The sequence below is a fragment of the Muntiacus reevesi genome, chromosome 19 (assembly GCF_963930625.1).
Source record: "Muntiacus reevesi chromosome 19, mMunRee1.1, whole genome shotgun sequence".
Taxonomy (NCBI): domain Eukaryota; kingdom Metazoa; phylum Chordata; class Mammalia; order Artiodactyla; family Cervidae; genus Muntiacus; species Muntiacus reevesi.
Genome location: NC_089267.1, coordinates 58780473 through 58801324, shown reverse-complemented (window position 1 = coordinate 58801324; position 20852 = coordinate 58780473). Strand labels below are relative to the sequence as shown.

General features: G+C 43.3%; 1 protein-coding gene across 1 annotated transcript; it reads left to right on the top strand.

The window, feature by feature from the left end:
* Positions 1-4362: 4362 nt before the first annotated feature.
* Positions 4363-5460, top strand: HTR1E (5-hydroxytryptamine receptor 1E). Its single transcript, XM_065911811.1, has one exon. It carries the CDS (start codon positions 4363-4365, stop codon positions 5458-5460), a length of 1098 nt encoding a protein of 365 aa, XP_065767883.1.
* Positions 5461-20852: the final 15392 nt, after the last annotated feature.

Below are 20852 nucleotides of genomic sequence, written 5' to 3'. Positions count from 1 at the left end.
CATGTTGTTACGGAACAAACTTCAAGATATATTGTTAAATGAAAATCCATGAAAGATGGCAAGTTGGATGTGTGCAGCAGTTTGGGGTGACTGATGACAGGGGTGGAGAAGTTAACTTCTACTCTGAAAGGCTTGGGCACAAATAAGCCAGGAAGTCACATTGAAGACCTGACTGTGTTCACCCACCTCATTAGAACTGACTCAAATGTGTTCCTTTTTATGGCTGAGTAATGCATATTGAAAAGCAGAGACATTACTTTGTCAACAAAGGTCCGTCTAGTCGAGGCTGTGGTTTTTCCAGTGGTCATGTATGGATGTGAGAGTTGGACTATAAAGAAAGCTGAGCACTGAAGAATTGATGCTTTTGAACTGTGGTGTTGGAGAAGACCTTGAGAGTCCCTTGGACTGCAAGGAGATCCAACCAGTCCATCCTAAAGGAGATCAGTCCTGGGTGTTCATTGGAAGGACTGATGCTGAAGCTGAAACTCCAATACTTTGGCCACCTGATGTGAAGAGCTGACTCATTGGAAAAGACCCTGATGCTGGGAGGGATTGGGGGCAGGAGGAGAAGGGGACGACAGAGGATGAGATGGCTGGATGGCATCACCAACTCAATGGACATGGGTTTGGCTGGACTCCGGGAGTTGGTGATGGACAGGGAGGCCTAGCGTGCTACAGTTCATGGGGTCACAAAGAGTTGGACACGACTGAGCAACTAAACTGAACTGAATATTCCATGGTGCATATGTACCACAGAGCCTATTATATAGAGTGAAGTAAGTCAAAAACAGAAAGATAAATGTCATATTCTAACACCATATATACGGAATCTAGAGAAATGGTACTGAAGAATTTATTCACAGGGCAGCAATGAAGAAACAGACATAGAGAATAGACTCATGGACATGGGGAGAGGGGAGCAGAGGGTGAGATGTATACAGAGTAACATGGAAACGCACATCACCATGTGCAAAATAGACAGCCAGTGGGAATTTGCTCTATGGCTCAGCAAACTCAAACAGGGGCTCTGTACCAATCTAGAGGGGTGGGATGAGGAGGGAGATGAGAGGGAGGTTCAAAAGGGAGGGGATACATCCTTGCCTATGGCTGATTCATGCTGAGGTTTGACAGAAAACAACAAAATTCTGTAAAGCAATTATCCTTCAACTAAAAAATAAATAGATTTTTTAAAAAAGAGCTAACAATGTAGTCCCTGAAAACTATAATGTTTCTACTCACTTAAATAGAAGTTAAATTTAATTTAAAGTTGAAAAGATGAATCAGGTATACATCTTACTCTCCAGAAACGTATAGTTTTCTGCATGTGGAGAGGGGGTTGAGAAATAAATAGTTACAAAATAAGGAGCATATGGTGTTGCCAGAGAAATGACAGTTGGGACTTATGGAAACTCAGATAAATAGAGCAGCTTTTAAAAGTTTGATGAAGCTGAATTAGTTTTGACTTTTTTATCGCACACTTGCAAAATTAGCACATTTCCTAATTGCCTCTGTAATCAGATTGAAATTTCTAATCTAAGATCTCCCAATCTTATAATTGGAATGGAAAAGCCTTTTTCTTGGTCTGTCTCACAGACCTCAAGAACCCAAGGAACACATATCTAAGGATAAATATTTGAAGAAAAAAACAATTTCATTTCATTAGATTTGAGAGAAAGGGGTCAAAATGGAGAGATTAACACATGGGACACTGGGAGAAATGTAGAGAGGTTGCCCCAAGCAGCTAGTAAATGGCTCAGCTGGGATCTGAACCCAGGTCCGTCTGATTCCAGAGCCCACACTCTTTCAGTATTACAGCCTGGTCTCAAATATAAATTCATATTTAAACATTATAAAAAGAAGAAAAGGTACCCATGGGTAAGAAAACATTTGATTTACAAAAAAGAGGGAGTTATTGATGGCACAAGTGCCCCAGAAGAACTAGAGAAACACAAGGCATTCAGAAGTCAGCACATCCATGGACTTCCCAGGTGGTCCAGTGGTTAAGACTCCACACTCCCACTGCAGGGGACGTGGGTTTGATCCCTGGTCAGGGAATCTAAGATCCCACATGCCATGTGGCTCAGCCAAAAGAAAAAATAGGTACGTCCACAGTAACACTACAAAACGTTATGGAAACAGAGAGAAAGAAGGAAGACACAGACTATCTTAAGAATAATTGCCCCATTTGATTGTTAGTGAAATTATCATCATTTCCTTTTATTTTCTGTATCTAAAATATAAATGTGCTCATTTCCTCTCTCCTTGGTTTTTGTGCTATAAGCAGGAGAAGGTAAATTTAGAGCTAAATCTTGTCCGAGCTGGAGATTTAGATTCCTGTTCTCTGCCTTTCAACTCCCACTTCATCCAAAGACCTTCATCATCACTATTTACCTGCTCTTGCCCTCGTCCTCTGCTAAAATCATTATGTCTGTTGGGTCTAGTCCACATCAATCTTCAACCCTTCTTAAAACTGCTGAAACACCAGCTTCTCTTGGACCTAATGTCATTGAGTCAAATCAGAGGATTTGATTTTTGTTCTAACCAGTAGTCATCAGTTGTGAATATTCCTATGCAGATTTTGATTGACTTGTCATGAGTATAAATTTATATTTAACTTTACAGCTATATATTCAATAAATGTCACTATCTTATTGACTGCCCAGCTTAATGACAGCTATCCAGTAGACAGATGACAGATAGAGAGACAAAGAGATAGATAGAGAACACAAATGTTAACCAAAAGTGAACACATCTTTTTAAATACAGACATCTCTGGGCTTGGTGATAATGCTGTTTCATAGCTGATTTACTGTATTACTCTGAGAATAATTAGCCATAAACATCAAAGGACTGTTATGTTTTTTCTCTCTTTTCTCCAAAGAAAAGCACAGTGGGATATGTAAGATGTCAGAAATAATTAGACAAAATTGCACAATCCCATTGTGACACTAAAATATCTCTGGAGTTGAATATTTGCTGTGAAACTTTAAAATCTGGTTTGAAAGATGCTTATTATAAACAGTATAATTTTTTTTCTTTAAAGGTAAAGTTTCCAGAATTTTTAAAGCATGGTATTATGTGAATATATGGTTTCAAGTGTGAAAAGACTTATAAAGAGTAATGAGAAAGTCATCTGGGTGGCAAGATAGACTTAAAATTTGGTAATGTCACCCTCAGAAAGAGTTTGGGAACTTAAAAAAGTAGCATTTGAAAAATAACGTAGGGATGAATTTTATTGGTGAACATAACATATAAGAAACAGACTCACAAATATAGAGGACAAACTAGTGGTTACCAGTGTGGAGAAGGAAGAAAGGAGGGGAAATATAGGGGTAGAGGATTAAGAGATACGAAACCAACTGTTGTATATAAGATAAGCTACAAGGATAGGGACTTCCCTTGTCATCCAGCGGTTAAGACTTCGCCTTCCAGTGTAGGGGTGAGGGTTCGATCCCTGGTCAAGGAGGTAAGATCCCACATGATTTGTGGCCAGAAAACCAAAGCATACAACAGAAGCAATGTTGTAACAAATTCAATAGTTTAAAAATGGTCCATGTTTTTAAAACTCCTTTTTAGAAAAGCTACAGGGGGCTTCCCGTTGGCTCAGCAGTAAAAAAAAAAAAATCTACCTACCAGCACAGGAGACACTGGTTCGATCCTTGGTCCAGGAAGATCCCATGTGCCACAGAGCCACTGAGGCCGTGAGCCTCAGCTGCTGAGCCTGCGCTCCGGAGCCGGGAGCCACAGCTACAGACGCCCGCACGCCTGCAGCCCGCGCTCTGCAACACGAGAAGCCAAGGCCACGCAAAGCCCACGCGCTGCAACTAGAAAGGAGCCCCTGGTCACCGCAACTAGGGAGAAAGTCTGTGCAGCCGTGAAGACCCAGCACAGCCAAAAATAAACAAATCAATAAAAAATTTTAAATGCTGCTTGGGTGTACTGTACATTGCAGGGACTACAGCCAATACTTTTCAGTAACTGTACATAGAGTATAACCTTTAAAACTGTGGTCACCATATTGTACATTTGTATCGTATATTATATATCAACTATACTTCCATTTTTTAAAAAGATGGGGTTTACATTCAGAGAAGAAAAAATGTATATCAAAAACATGTGAAGATTTTCTGAATACTGAAATACTGTCATTTGTCTTCCAGGTGAAAGAACATGGCTTTCTCATTCAGACTGTAGCATCCAACGCTGTGGTTTTTCCATTTACCCGCTTAAAATGGAACCCAGGAGACAACGCAGCTGAGGAGATTGCAGAGGCCTTACCAATGAAAGACATTCAATCTACATAGCTTTCAGCTGAAGCAAACAACCACCCGCTTCTCCACAACACAGATTAGAACGGGGGAAATGAACACCACTAACTGCACCCCAGAGGCCAGTGTGGCCGTGAGACCCAAGACCATCACGGAGAAGATGCTCATTTCCATGACTCTAGTGATCATCACCACCCTGACCACGCTGCTAAACGCCGCCGTGATCATGGCCATCTGCACCACCAAGAAGCTCCACCAGCCTGCCAACTACCTGATCTGCTCTCTCGCCGTGACGGACCTCCTGGTGGCCGTGCTTGTCATGCCCTTGAGCATCATGTACATCGTCATGGACAGCTGGAGGCTGGGGTACTTCATCTGCGAGGCGTGGCTGAGTGTGGATATGACCTGCTGCACCTGCTCCATCCTTCATCTCTGTGTGATCGCCCTGGACAGGTACTGGGCCATCACCAATGCCATCGAGTACGCCAGGAAGAGGACCGCCAGGAGGGCCGGGCTGATGATCCTCACGGTCTGGACCATCTCCATCTTCATCTCCATGCCCCCGCTCTTCTGGAGGAGCCACCGCCGGCTCAGCCCCCCGCCTAGTCAGTGCACCATCCGGCACGACCACATCGTCTACACCGTCTACTCCACGCTGGGGGCATTCTACATTCCCCTGGCTCTGATACTGATTCTCTATTACCGGATTTACCATGCAGCCAAGAGCCTTTACCAGAAAAGAGGTTCAAGCCGGCATTTAAGCAACAGAAGCACAGATAGCCAAAATTCGTTCGCCAGTTGTAAATTGACACAGACGTTCTGCGTGTCTGACTTCTCCACCTCAGACCCTACCACAGAGTTTGAGAAGATCCACACCTCCATTAGGATTCCTCCCTTTGATAATGACCTAGACCACCCAGGAGAACGCCAACAAATCTCCAGCACCAGGGAGCGCAAGGCAGCCCGAATCCTGGGTCTGATTCTGGGTGCGTTCATCTTGTCCTGGCTGCCATTCTTCATCAAAGAGCTGATCGTAGGTCTGAGCACCTATGTCGTGTCCTCCGAAGTGGCCGATTTTTTGACCTGGCTCGGTTATGTGAATTCTCTGATCAACCCTCTGCTCTACACAAGTTTCAACGAAGACTTTAAGCTGGCTTTTAAAAAGCTTATTCGGTGCCGAGAACATACCTAGATTGTAAAAACTCAGAGGGCTTGACTTTTAGCAGCCTCGTGAGTGCACGGGGGTAAGGGATGCAGCTTATTAATTCTTGAACATAGTTGGTTCAGGAGAGTTTGTGAGTATGTGTGGTCTTGTTCTGTCTTTTTTTCTTTTTCTGTTTTGTTATTTCACGTGCTGTTTTCTACCTCTGGTCTTATTTGTGGTACATAATTTTGAATAAACACTATCAAACAAAAACAAATTTCATAGCAGTAATAATAAGGTGAAATAGTAAATACTTTTTATTTCTTTAGCCATTTCAGTTAACCCAGAAATTAAAGAATGCCGAAATAAATCTTCATTTGCAGAATTCTTTATTACTTATGTATCAAACACATGATGACTTGCCCTGGTGTGTGGCATTAATTCTGAGGTTATGGATCCAAATGCTTAAAAATTCCATTGGGTATTGCATGATAACGTAAAGGACTTTTTTAAAGTGGCGTGCTGTCATCTACTGCTTGCAGACCTGACCTGAAGTCATTTCTTATGGCTACATGGCGTGCACCTTTCTGGCACAAATGGTATCGCTGGCTCTTAGTGCTCTTAGCTCACTATTAAATAAGCATCTTCATTCTCTAAAAAGAATCTAGAATGAAAGTACTAATACTTTCCTAGGCCTTTGGCTATGAATGTGAAACATGAGCAAATAATATTATGAAGCAATCATCAGAATTGGTCACTTTGTTGTTGACACATTGGTCCTCCTCTAGTTCTCAGAAGCATCACAGCAAAACTTCCAATACGCTCTCCCATCCTAGCAGGATTAAAGTGGGAGTCCATGCCAACCTGGAGAACTTTTAAAGCAACCGTAAGCTACTGCACCCATTAAGGCTTGTATTGATCGGGTGAGGGAATATATTACCTAAAGGACTTTGCTGAAGAATGTTACTCATTAAATTACCAGTTGTGCACGTGAAAAAAAAATTAAATATTGAACTCTATGTTTGTAGCAGAAACCACCCACCAGGAAGTGAGTATGAAATCGGGTCTCCTGGAATCCCTGTGGCTTCCATGCCAGACTGCTGCGTGGAGCCAGGAGGTTGCAGGCAGGACCCGAGGTCACACTGTGTGACCGACCGAGACTGAGGGCTCCAGTCCCTTGGAGGAGCTCACCGCTGGGTCGGGAGTGCTGGCAGAGGGACTGAAAGTCTGTCAATTCTGGAACATTCCTCAGTCGGTGACTGTTGTAGACCTGGGCCCCTCACCTCTCGTCCACACCCTCTCCCACTTCTTCACTGCTCCCAGATTGTGTCTCTTCTTTGCTGAGAAGACATTGGTTTCTCGACCATCTCCACCGCGTGTTTTACCCTTAATTCCATCCCTCTCGACGTTTCTGTAATCTCGCCCCTTTCCTCTTTCCCGTTCTCTCCCTCTCTCGACCTCCTCCCCATCGCAGCTTCCTCTCCCCGCCCTTCTCTGATCTCAGCCCCCAGTTTGCTCGGGTCTTTTGAACACTAGGACGGGAGCCCTCTGGCTACAGCGCCTCCTCATGCCCTCCTCCGTCTCTCCTCGTTCTCCCACCTGAGTCTCCTGTTATCCACCCATTCGTTCTGCCTCCAGCTCTCACCTTCCACTGCCTGTTCTCTCTTTTGCCATCTGGGAATGACTGTCCCAATTCCCCCAAAACTGATCTCACAAAGGTTGCAGGTGACTTGCCAAGGGGCAAACCTAGTGGCCTTCCCTCTGTCCTTATCTACCTTCCTGTTCTCATCGGTTCAAACACTTAGCCATTCCTTTCCTGTTTAAGCCCATGCCTTCTAGGATCCTTTGCTTCTCACTTCTCTAGCTGTCTTCTAATTCTCTGCCTCCTTTTCTTCATTCTGGGAGTTTATCATCAGCTCTCACCTCCTGTATATTCATGCTCCATCCCAACCCCCATCATTTCCACACATAGTTCCATGCCTGAGACTCTGAAATGTGTGTCTCTGATTCTGATCTGTCTCTTTCTCACACTGTAGACCCATGAATTAAGTCTGGTGGACATCTCCTTGTGAACACTGTCAGTGCCTCAAACACAGCCCTTCTAAACTGAACTAATGATCATGCTCCTGCACTCAAACCTTCTCCTTTCTACCTTCTCAGTCTCAGACAACAGGATTTTGTTTTATTTATTTTGGGGGCTGCACTAGGTCTTCATTATAGCACGTGGGCTTTCTCCAGCTGCAGCTCACGGACTTCACTTGCTCCCAGGCCTGTGGGATCTTAGTTCCCCGACCAGAGATTGAACCTGCCTCCCCTGCATTAGAAGGCAGATTCTTCACTTGTTTTTTGCTTTTGTTCTCTTTTTTCGGCTGTGCTGAGTCTTCATTGCTGTATGTGGGCTTTCTCTAGTTGTGGTGAAGGAAGCAGCTCTCTAGTTGCGGTGTGTGGGCCTCCCACTTGTTGCAGAACACGGGCTTTGGGGAGTGTGGCCTTCAGTAGGTGTGGCCCGCGGGCTCAGCAGTTGCAGGTCCCAGGTTCTAGAGCACAGGCTTAGCAGTTGTGGTGTATGGGCTTAGTCGCTCCACAGGATCTTCCCGGACCAGGGATTGAACCCATGTCTCCTGCATTGGCAGGCAGACTCCTAACCGCTGGATTACTAGGGAAGTCCCAGACAACAGGATTACCATACAATTTATCATTCACATTAGATTAATGAGATTCTCTCTCTTTGTGGTTTGCCTCTCACATCCAGAGAGAATAAAAGTCATATTATTCATTTACCTCTGTAGAAATGCTTGTATATGCACCCTCCTTCTTCAATAACGTGGTCCTCTTCCCTGGACCAATCTTCTTATCTGATCCACCTACCTCTGAACTCCTCGTCTGCAACTCTGCTCCTGCTCACCTTCCAGATACGTCCTCCTAGGGCAGTAGTTATCAAAGCAACGTCTCCAGACCAGCAGTGTTAGTTTCACTTGGGAACTTGTCAGAAAAGCAGTCTAGGGCCCCACTGAAAACCTACCAAGTCAGAAATTTCAAGGCAAGGGGCATCCATTTCTGTCTTAATAAGCCTTCCAGGGGATTCTGGTGCACGCTAACATTTAAGAATCACTCTCCTAGAATGCCCTGTTGATTTTTAATAACAGCACTCAAAGCCCCCTACAGTACTCAAAATTTTTAATAACAGCACTCAAAATTTCCCATCAGTATAAGATAAAGTTCCTAAATATAATGTTCAAGCCTTCTTCACCATGTGGCCTCAAGCCACCTTTCCAAAGCTAAGTCTCAGCACTTCTTCTCATCTACATCATATTTCAGAAAAATCTGGATATTTCCTGTGTTTTCTGAGCTTTCCTAACATTTTGCCCCCACTGCTTCAGGAACCTGACCCCATAAGTTCCCATCTTTCTTCCCCCAATCCTTCATCATGGAATGCAAACGCAATCTCTTCTACAAAGTCTTCCTGAGAAGACTATCACCATAGAAATCCTCTCTCTGGGGACTATGCTCCCTGGAGCCTTGTTGGGACCTCTGTTATTATAATTGCTTCCTACGTTGTCATACCTTTGTTTATGTATTTCTGCTGTCTGCCCCCAGTAGATTGTGAGCTCCTTGAGGACAGGAATTGTGTCTGTTTTATCTCTGTATCCCTAAGAACTCCTACAGTGTTTTACACACAGTAGGCACTCAATAAATATCTGTTAATGTGAATGAAATCATGTCCCCAGAAAAAAAATGTAAGTGTGCAATGCTCTCTCAGTGAGAAAACCAAACTTTAAAAATCTCATGATGCAATACACACTTCCTTTTTCTTTAATATTTACCCTCTCATCCCAACTTTGTTCAAAAACTGCTAGGAATGCTTCCACATGAGAATAAAATGAATTTCTCATGCCACTGAACATAAATGAATGTCCTTTATTGGTTAGGATTCAAGCTAAGCTGCTCCCAAAGTGACCCCCAAATATAGCAATTTAAGCAAGACAGCTCCTCTTTTACATGACAGTCAGGAGGTAGGAGGGAACACAGAGCGAGCAGGAAACTGCTCCACAGTGTTCCCCAAGGACTTGGGTCTTTACATTTTCTGGCTCTGCCATCCTCTCAAGGCTGGTCCATGTCTGCATGGCCGAAGCTGACTCCCCATCACATCCACATTCTAGTACAAAGAAAAGGGAAGAGGAAAATGGAGAGCAAGCAATTTCCTCTTAAGAAAGTCACATGGAAATTATACACACCACTTTTCCTTGGATTCCATTGGAAATAACTTGGTCACATGGGCTTTCCTGGTGGCTCAGCTGGCAAAGAATCCGCCTGCAATGAGGGAGACCTGGGCTCGATCCCTGGGTTGGGATGATCCCCTGGAGAAGGGAATGGCTACCCACTCCAGTTTTCCGGCCTGGAGAACTCCATGGGCTGTATAGTCCATGAGGTCGCAAAGAATCGGACACGACAGAGCTGCTTTCACTTTCGCTAGTCACATGGCCACACCAAACCGTAAAAGAGAATTAAGAGAGTGAATTTCTTGTTGGGCAACCACGTACCTTGCCAAAAATGAGCACTTTGAAATAAAAGGAGGAAGGAGAGGATGGATACCAGGGGCCAATGAGCCGCCCCTTCTACAAAGGAATGTTGGATTCTGCACGTGCAGCTCAAAGGCTACAGGGCGGGCAGACGGCTGTCCCACCAGAGGTGATGTGTGCACCAGGATGCTGAGGTTTAAGGTATGGGTGATTTAGCAAGATTGTGCCTATGCTGAAAATCTAGTATTTATCACGACTGTAATGTCTATAATATCTAGAAACTCTATGGGCAACTTGCTTGTTTTTTTATCACCCTCCATAAGTCTTCAATGAAAATTCTTGGCAATTATGAGTTTAAAACTTTCACGAGTGTAAGTAAATAAAAACAAAAATTATATGCATAACTAATTTTCACTTACTAACTCATGTCCAGTTTACTAGATAGATCCTAATTAAATATACTTTCTTATACCTATCTCTGATCATAGCAAAAAAGAATCCTTGTATGTTTCCTAACATAAATCAAACCTGTTGAAAAAAAATCTGTTGTTCGATTTACTCCTTTAACTGATAGTGTGATTTGCTACTGACCATTATTGCCCCCTTAAACTAAAATTTGAGTGAAATAATAGTACCTTCTGATACGGTCGGTGCTTCTAGGGTAAATATTAGCAGATTAAAAGTAAACCCCAGGAGTCACATTTCATTCACCTCCATTAACTAATAAATTAGGACTTCGGGGCTCTGTACTTGGTAAAAGAATTCTTGGACATATCACTCCGCTGGATACCGGGCTGATGCTCTGCTTGTAACTAGTGTCAGTAAGAATACATGGGAGCAGTATTGCTACTGCTTACTATCGGCTTTGGATAGCTCTATAGGCCTCCCACACTTACGAACTTCAGCTTGCAAACTGATACTTATATACCCAGAGCAACACCCAGCAACTGTGCAGATTACCAGCACAAGTCATTTACTAACAGTTTCAGCCGTCACATTGGTCTTAGCGGACTCGTGTGTTTGCAGCGTTTGCTAAATTTTTAAGATCTCCTACAGATAACTTCATTCTGTAAATATTTGCAAAAACAGTGAGAACATTAGAAAAAAATAGCAAAAGGAGTATATGACTGCAATAGAAATACAAATAACGGTAATTTTTAAATTAGAATTGCTGAGACAGTGACAGTCATTGAATATGGGAATGGGATGAAATCTTGTTGAGTTTCTAGGGGCCACAACAAGCAACAGGTGAAAAGGCCCTGTGCCTAAATTGTCAACTATAATTATCAGGAAATAAGGAGAAGTGATTAATGAGATGTCTCAGCATCGCACGGTCGTTCTAAGAGGTATCTGGGAATGTGTGTGAGCACATGTGGTAATCTCAGCAGAGAACTCTAGTGACATTTTATGGTAAGAGACAAAAGAGGCTAAATCCTGCAATTAAAAAAATAAAACACAGTCCCACTCAGTAAAGAATTGTGCCACCCAGAATGCCATTGTCACCACCTCCTGGAAACCCCAGGTGTACCAGCAGGAATGCGGGGTACTCAGGAGCCTAATTAATTCAGTTCTTGGCTTGGGGATATTTGAGGACTTAAAGACTACACAGCATGAAAGTGTTGCTTATGAATTTTACTGTAAGTCATGGCGAGTGTCAAGGAGACTCTGGATCCAGAGTGTCATGGAGAGCGTCAAAGTCCAATTTAAATCTGCCCGGTGGCAGAGTGGTGACTTCCCTGGTGACTCAGATGGTAAAGAATCCACCTGCAATGCAGGGGACCTGGGTTCGGTCCCTGGGGCCGGAAGGTCCCTGGAGAAAGGATTGGCTGCCCACTACAGTATCCTTGCCCTAGAGAATTCCAAGGACAGAGGAGCCTGGCGGGCTACAGTCCATGGGGTCACAAAGAGTCAGACAGGACTGAGAAACTAACACTTTCATTTTCACTTTTTCAATATCAAACTGAGGGTCAGGCCAACAAATACAGACACAACGGGTAAAGAGCTTCCCATGACAGTGATAAAGGGACCCAATAAAATGTCTATCATCACAGAGGAGGTATTGTTAGTTGACACGACTGGCTCATATCTTTATCTGATGAAAAGGTTTTTGCAGACTAAACATAGACTCACCTGAGAGCCCGAGGCTTAGAGGGCCTCCCTAGCGGTCCAGTGGTTAAGACTCCAGACTTCCACTGCTTGGGGCGCAGGCTGGATCCCTAGCCGGGAACAAAGATCCTCCACAGGCTTCAGATACCTGTCGGTAGGAGGAGCTAACTTTAGATGATAGGAAGGAAGACACCGGATGTTCCTGGGACACTTAAACCACACAAGGTCCCTGAATTACCCTCCTTTCTCTCCATAAACCCCAGAAAGTACACAGCAGGTTTCAGCCTTGCCCCACACACCAGAAAAAAAAAAAAAAAAAAACGGTGGTGGGGGCTTGAAATTGCCCCCTTCAGAGTAGAAGGGAATCACTCTGAGACTTTTTTGCTTCAGGAAAGTAATCTGCTGCCTCTCTGGAAGCTCCCAGCACCCAGGACAGAGGGTGGTGCGTAGGAGCATTCAATTTGTATGTCTGTTGAACTTAACTGAAGTGAACACATTGATTACAGACTTCAAGAAATTTAGAAGCAGGACTATGTCCTGGGTAAGGAGGGTACCTTCTCATGAGGAAGGTGAATTGTCAAACATGTATTTAAAAAAAAAAAAGGCTTCAGGACACTGACACCTGCTATGAGTGTGAGCAGATAACGGAGACTTTTAATTGAAAAAGAAAAAGGGACAACAGCGGTGATATAAGGAAAGCAAGGCTACAGCAATAGGAAGAGCAGACGCCAGAAGATAATACTGGGGTTGGTTTTGGGCCCACGAACACCCAGTGAGAACCTGGCACGAATCTGACGTCTACCTGACCACTGGGGGCTCTGCGAGAGGAAAACAGAAGGGGAAAGAGGGAAGATAAGCCAGTGGAAAGCTAGGAGACCCTGGTCTTTTTCTTAAATGTCTTTTTATTGTGTTAAAAGTCACATAATATAAAACATACTATTTTAACCATATTTAACTGCAGTTGAGAGGCACTAAGGACATCAACATGGTTAGCAACTCTCACCATCATCCATCCCCCGAATCTTTCACCTTCCTAAACTGAAACTCTGCCCCATTAAACACCAGCTCCCCACTCCTCTTCCCCATCCTGTTCCCTCGTTCCTGACATCTACCAGTGCACTTTCTGACTCTGTGAATTTATCTGCTCTAGCTACCTCATATAAGCAGAATCAAATAGTATTTGTCTGTACCTACTGTATGTTGAATTGCACTTTTTTCTATTTTTTAAATTGTTAAAATATGATACATTTACAGGAGACTTGGAAAATAAAGAACAAAGTTACATATAGTTCTACCACATATTGCAATTATTTTTTAACTAGATAAATTAAAATTTTTATTTGGAGTTTCAATATCAAATTCTCCAAAATTAATAGGATGAATATACAGAAAAGTAGAAGGATACAGTAAACCTGAAAAGCACTATGAACCAATTCAACATAATTAAGATTTATGCAATTTTCACACAACAGTAGGGCAGAAATTCTATTCAAGTCTCCATAACCTAGGAAACAGTGGACCATATCCAGGGACATAAAACAAGGTGCAAAATTTTCATAGGCTCAAGGTACTGAAATCATATAGAGTGTGTTCTCTTACCATTGTGGAATTATGCTAAAAATCAACATCAAAAATATTTGAAAATAACCCACATATTTTCAAGGGCAATGTGACATTTACCAAGAGAGAGGTGAATTTAATATATGTATGAGACCCTAGTCTTAAGCGCAGATTTATAGAAATCTGATCGTGTTTATTTTCCATTTAGATAAAATACAATTTTAGAGGGTGTTGTAAGCTTTGCTTTTGCTAAGAGGATGAGGAAGAAATGAGACAGCAGAGAGCATTTGCTCATCTGATTCTCAGGGAAAAGGAAGGTCATACCAGAGGCTCTGAAGAATGGAAAAGGAATGGTTCTTCAGAAAATGGATAAACAACATGGATACAAGAAATCAGGTTGGCATGTTTGTCCAGTTTGTATGGCATCAAGTAGTCATATGTCAAGGGATGATTTAGGCAAAGCTAACTCATGAAGACACCCAAAGGAATGAGGATGGAAACAGTTCTCTGAGGAAAATTTAGACTCCTGAGCAGCCTAATAATGAGCAGACCAGTGATCCCAAGTGTTTCCGGTTCATGGTTAAGCACCCAGTAAGGAACCAACAAATGAATAAATCAATCACTCAGTTAAGCCATGAAGCCTGAGTTGGTATTTGGGTGGCAAAGGAGAACAACTCAGGGAATATATAAAATACACATTCGGAGGTGTGAAACAGTGATACAAAAGAGCTGAGGGTGCAAGCTAAAGCGTCCTCTCTAGCTGGACTTTGCAGGTGGGGGTGGCCAGAGGTGTTCCATAGAGAACAAGAACATCCATATGGTAAAGCGTGTTGACGGGGACTCTAAAACCTCTGAGGCAGTGTGTGTCCTCTTGCCTGGCAACCCGACTTGAATACTTCTTATATATCAGTTTCTCAGTGACAAAGAACTGAGGCCTGACTCCCCTTTCTAATCACACATGCATACCCACAAAAAGAAAAACAGTGTCCTGAACCCCAGTAAGGAAAGCAAAGGTTTGTTTGATACAGGCATGTGTCATCGGTTGAATAGATACAAGAGTCCGGTTAGAAACGCCGTGTCATATATGAGAGAAGATGGGATGGGATGGGATGGGCTGAGCATGGGGCATTGGGGGAAGATGGAGCAGCGCTGTATTTTGAGAAGTGATTTAAAAAATAGTGATGGTTTGTTTCTTTGCATTCAACAAACCCCTATAACAGGCTGTTAATACCCATATTAATTTAGTTTATATGTCAGACTCCCTAGGTAGTTTGTAAGATCCTTGAAGGCGGGTACTGTGTCTTACTTCTCTCTGTACGACCATTCCCTAGCATAGGCACTCCAGAAATGTTTGATGGATAAATGAATAAATGAAGGATCCCAAAGTCAAGTAGACTGAAACTATTACTGAGCAATCCTGAATGTGTCCTGCAATCCTGAAAAGCTGAGACTGGAACTTCAGTAAACTATTTTAAGAGGCAAAATAATATTGCCATGTCAGGCACACCATTTATGCACATGTCAATTCACGTATGATGATGCAAACTGGAAAAGGAGGCTATTTGAATATCAGCCCCGCTGGGAATACCGAGGAGAAATCATGACCAGAATTTTCAAAATATGTCTATGTGGAAGATATCTCGCCTTAGAACGCATACCTTGCCCACAAATTCCTTCTGAGTAGGTTATAAAACACAGGCCCTGCTAAGAAAAGCCGCTGTAGGTGGTTCTTGACCCACAAACCACCACATGGTACCTCGTGATACCCTGATCCCTATCGGTCACCCACTGACTGATCAGCGCCTGACCCAAGGGCGGCTACATCTACCAGCTGGCTATGTTCAGTGGGGTGGCCTGGTACAGAAGCTCCCCCCAAACAGAAAGCGATCAGTTGCAGTGATGACAGTCGTTCCTCTCAAGAATCTGAATGAAAATGTATGAAGAGATGGTGCACTATCGGGGGAAGCAGTAGAAAGATAAGTAAAGGGAGGCTAAAAAAACAAGTAGGCAACTGGCATCCATGGCAAAGGACACGAATGACGTTTAATTAATTCCTGCTACCGAGGAACCAACAGCGTCATCTGTCACCAAGAGCTGCCTCGAACAGTTCCTGACAGCCTTCTGGTCCCCAAACTATACTCTGGATCCTTGAGGTTTAGCTTCAAGAATGTTCCGGAGACTCCTGTCTCTCTTTTAACAGCAGTTACCATCAGTCAGGGCTTCCCTGGTGGCTCAGTGGTAAAGAATCTGCCTGCCAATGCAGGAGATGCAGGTTTGACCCCGGGGCTGGGAAGATGCCCTGGAGAAGAAAATGCCAACGCACTCAGTATTCTTGCCTGGGAGATCCCTTGGACAGAGGAGCGTGACGGGCCATGGTCCACGGGGTGGCAAAAGTCAGACACGGCTTGGAGAAGTGGTAAGTGGTGGTCAGAGTGTAGGCTAGGAAGGGGAGTGACAGGAGAGGAGGCTGGCCAGACAGCCAGGTCCATGAAGAGCCTCAAATGCCTCACTAAGGATCTGGGTTTAATCCTACAAGCAGCAGGAAAATGCCTGGGGATTTTAACCAAAGGAGAACACGACCAGACCCACAGTTTGGAAAACCTCTTTGAATGAAGAAGAAAGGAGGAATGGAGAATAGGTAGACAGGTGTTGGAATAGTCAGAGAGTGGTGAGGGGGAGTGTGCACCAAAGAAGAAAAACAGTGAGGGGGAAGGGAAGGTGGGGAGATGTTCCGCTTCAGAGGTAAAATAGGACAGACAAATCTGTAGATTTAACTAGAATATGACCTTTTAAAATCAAAATACTGCAAAGTTTCAGACTGCCAAGGAGTGGATCACCCGTCTCATAATTTGAGGATACAGTAGTGGAAGACAGCAAGAGTCATCTTCTTTGCCAGACAAGCCAATCCTTTTCCCACTTTGGAGACTGCCAACTCTATCTTAATTACAGTCAACTGGGCAGAAAATCTCTTCCAGGAAACAATAGGACCAGAGGTGTTAATTACACACCTCATTTGTCTGCACTGTTAGCATTATTCTTTCATTGAGCCCTTCTAAACACATTGGTTACTTAACAACTAGGTTAAGCAAACAAGACTTACTCTGCAGATATCCATTCATTTATCATCAACAAACATTTACTGAGCACCTACCATCTGCCGAGAACTATGCCAGGTCCTGATATTCAATGGAAAGCTAGACAATACAGATTCCCTCCCAAACTGAAATTTTATTCTAATGAAAGGAAGAAACTACTTCACAAATATTTTCAATACCATGTGTAAAATACAATAAAAGGCCGTATTTCTCATGCTTCTGCTTTGGTGAGTCTGGAGGGAGTCTGGAGATTCTGCATTGCTAACACACTCCCAAGTGAGGCTGATGTCACTGGTCTGGGAACCACCCTCTGCAGAACATAGAATCATGTAAATCAGTCCAGAACATTCTCATCCAAAGCCACTTGAAGAGAAACTGGCAGGAGGATGAAATCTCCGCATTTCACACTTGGAGCAGTGCCATGTTATGCTCAGTTATGTCCAACTCTTTGCAATTCCTTGGACTGTAGCCCACCAGGCTTTTCTGTCCATGAGACTTTTCAGGCAAGAATACTGGAGCGGGTTGCCAGGGGATCTTCCCAACCCAGGGATCGAAACTGCGTCTGTGGCATCCCCGCACTGGCAGGTAGATTCTTTAGCACGAGTGACACCTGAGAAGCCCACTTGCAGCAATGGCAAAGCAATAATAGAGACAGAAATCATAGGTACCATACACGCATACTTGCCAAACTCTGATGACACTGAAGCAGAAAATCTGAGTTTATTCTTGAGCAAGTGGAGAGAGAAAGGCAGTGAAGCGGAGTGTCCACACATGGGACCTCACGCAGATGTGAGACCAGAGCCGCGACTGTGCAGAGAACAAGGGCCAGGACCGGGCACTCAGCTAGTCTCTCGGGCTCTCACTCTTGCCCAGCACCGTGCGGAGGGGTCTGCTGCTGCTGCTTAGTCACTAAGCAGCGTCCGACTCCTTGCGACCCCATGGGCTGCAGCACACCAGTCCTCCCTGTCCTCCCCCAGCTCCAGGAATTTGCTCAAGCTCATGCCCACTGAGTCAGTGATGCCATCCAACCATCTCCTCCTCTGTCGTCCCCTTTTCGACTGCCTTCAATCTTTCCCAGCATCAGGGTCTTTTGCAACGAGTCAGCTCTTCACATCAGGTGGCCAAAGTATTGGAGCTTCAGCTTCAGCATCAGTCCCTCCAATGAATATTCAGGGTTGATCTCCTTTAGGATTGAGGATTAGATCTCCTTCCAGTCCAAGGGACTCTCAGGAGTCTTCTCCAACACCACAGTTCAAAAGCATCAATTTTTTGGCGCTCAGCTTTCTTTATAGTCCAACTCTCAACATCCATACATGACTACTGGAAAAACCATAGCTTTGACTAGACAGAACTTTGTCTGCAAAATGATGTCTCTGCTTTTTAATACACAGTCTAGGTTTGTCATAGCGTTTCTTCCAAGGAACAATCGTCTTCTAATTTCATGGCTACAGTAACCATCCACAGTGATTTTGGAGCCCAAGAAATCTTGTCACTATTTCCATTTTTTCCCCATCTACTTCCCATGAAGTGATGGGATCAGATGCCATGAGCTTAGTTTTCTGAATGTTGAGCTTTAAGCCAACTTTTTCACTCTCCTCTTTCACTTCCATCAAGAGGCTTTTTAGTTCCTCTTCACTTTCTGCAATAAGGGTGGTATCATCTGCATATCTGAGGTTATTGATATTTCTCCCTGCAATCTTGATTCCAGCTTGTGCTTCACCCAGCCCAGTATTTCTCATGATGTACTCTGCATATAAGTTAAATAAGAGGGTGACCATATACAGCCTTGACGTACTCCTTTTCCTATTTGGAACCAGTCTGTTGTTCCATGTCCAGTTCTAACTGTTGCTTCCTGACCTGCATATAGGTTTCTCAAGAGGCAGGTCAGGTGGTCTGTTATTCCCATCTCTTTCAGAATTTTCCACAGTTTATTGTGATCCACACAGTCAAAGGCTTTGGCGTAGTCAATAAAGCAGAAATAGATGTTTTTCTGGAACTCTCTTGCTTTTTTGATGATCCAGCAGATGTTGGCAATTTGATCTCTGGTTCCTCTGCCTTTTCTAAAACCAGCTGGAACATCTGGAAGTTCACTGTTCATGTATTGCTGAAGCCTGGCTTGGAGAGTTTTGAGCATTACTTTGCTAGCGTGTGAGATGAGTGCAATTGTGCAGTAGTTTGAGCATTCTTTGGTTAGGATTACATGCTCCCAATGCAGGGGGCACAGTTTCAATCCCTCGTCTTGGAATTAATATCCTCCATGCCACACAACACATTGCATGTCCCCCAAAATTTCACTCCAAAATTATTGCATGAACTCAGGGACAGTTGCTCAGTCTCTCAGAGCCTCCATTTTTTCATCCATTAAAAAAAAAAATTTTCCCCCAGGCTGTTGTGAGAGTTAAATGATGTAATACTCAAAAAGACCCTTGCTCCTTGGGAGGAAAGTAATGACCAACCTAGAGAGCTTATTAAAAAGCAGAGACATTACTTTGCCAACAAAAGTTTGTATAGTCAAAGCTATGATTTTTCCAGTAGTCATGTATGGATGTGAGAGCTGGACAATAAAAAAGGGCTGAGTGCCGAACAATTGATGCTTTCGAACTGTGGTGCTGGAGAGGACTCTTGAGAGTCCCTTGGACTGCAAAGAGATCAAACCAGTCCATCCTAAAGGAATTCAACTCAGTATTCACTGGAAAGACTGATGCTGAAGCTGAAGCTCCAGTACTTTGGGCACCTGATGCGAAAAGCTGACTAATTTCAAAAGACCCTAAGGCTGGGAAAGATTTGAAGATAGTAGGAAAAGGGGACCACGGAGGATGAGATGGTTGGATGGCGTCACCAACTCAACGGACATGAGTTTGAGCAAACTCTGGGAGATGGGGAAGGACAGGAAGCCAAAGCTTGGTCACAGAGAGACACGACTGAGCAACTTAACAACAACCCAAAACGACGCCTTGGTAAGCTACAAAGCCAGAGAGAGAAGAGATTGGAGGGGGACGGAAGTGAAGTCAGAAAACTCTAAACCCATGTAAGACAACGCAGTGCAGAGGTTCTACTTTGATAAACGATGCTGAGAAATCAGACATGCAAGGTCCAGAAACTACATGGCACCTCCAATCCAAATTCTGGTTCGGTCAAGGGAGCCCTCCAGTGGCTGATAGACAGGATTCTCTTCGTAGTGGTATTTCCAGGTGAAGAGCCTCATTGTCACATACTGTGTTACTAGGAAAGACCTCAGAGAGCATTTGCTCAATCTTCCACACTTCAGAGATGAGTAGACACAGACACTCGGAGACTGTATATACGTATTTCAGAAGTCAGAATTTATGCCACTTTTTAATATTTAGCACTTTATATTGTTCCTAAGAATGTCAAAATTCAACAATTTCCATTTCAACATAATTAAGAGCTACTTTTGTTTTTGACATGTGTAACTAAGGTACGTCTGCAGTGACCGAGACACAAAATGATCACTCAGTAATGTTACTATGATGATTTAAACATATTTATATCATGGAATTATTTTAGTACTAATGCTTTGGTTGAAATTGTCCCACAACTAAAACACCAGTATTTCTGTCTCTTCAAAGCCTGTACTTGTGATGATTCCTTGATGCCCTCTACTGGTCACAAAGTCACTATCCAATGTTCATTATGTATTATTTCTGTGTGGTCTACTAATCTATTTAATATGTCAGAACATTAGAAAGTTAACTTTGGGGATAATAAGTAAATAAAGGAGTATGGAAATTATAAGAATACATTAAAATTAGGTCATTAAATTAAATTAGGTAATTAAATTAAAGTTAGGTAATGAAATAAACCCAAAACAAAGCATTACTGGAATAAATTTGGGGGCTATTAGACAATTATGACATCCACTAGTTTCACCTACTGTTTGATCTACAAAATGCAATAACTAAGTTATCATTCTTGGTCTCAATATAAAAATTTCCAACTGTGCTATAACCATCTATAAGGATGGCCTATTAAATGATTCGTTACTGAATTTGACACAGAAACACAGAATCTTTAAAATTCAGTTATCCTCTAGCTGCCATCTTGCGGCCCCGCATGTGTGCGCCTAACCTCAGCTTGTCTGCCCGAGACCACCTAAGCGCCAACCCTAGTCCCCTGTGCGCCCCCATTTCCGCTCCAA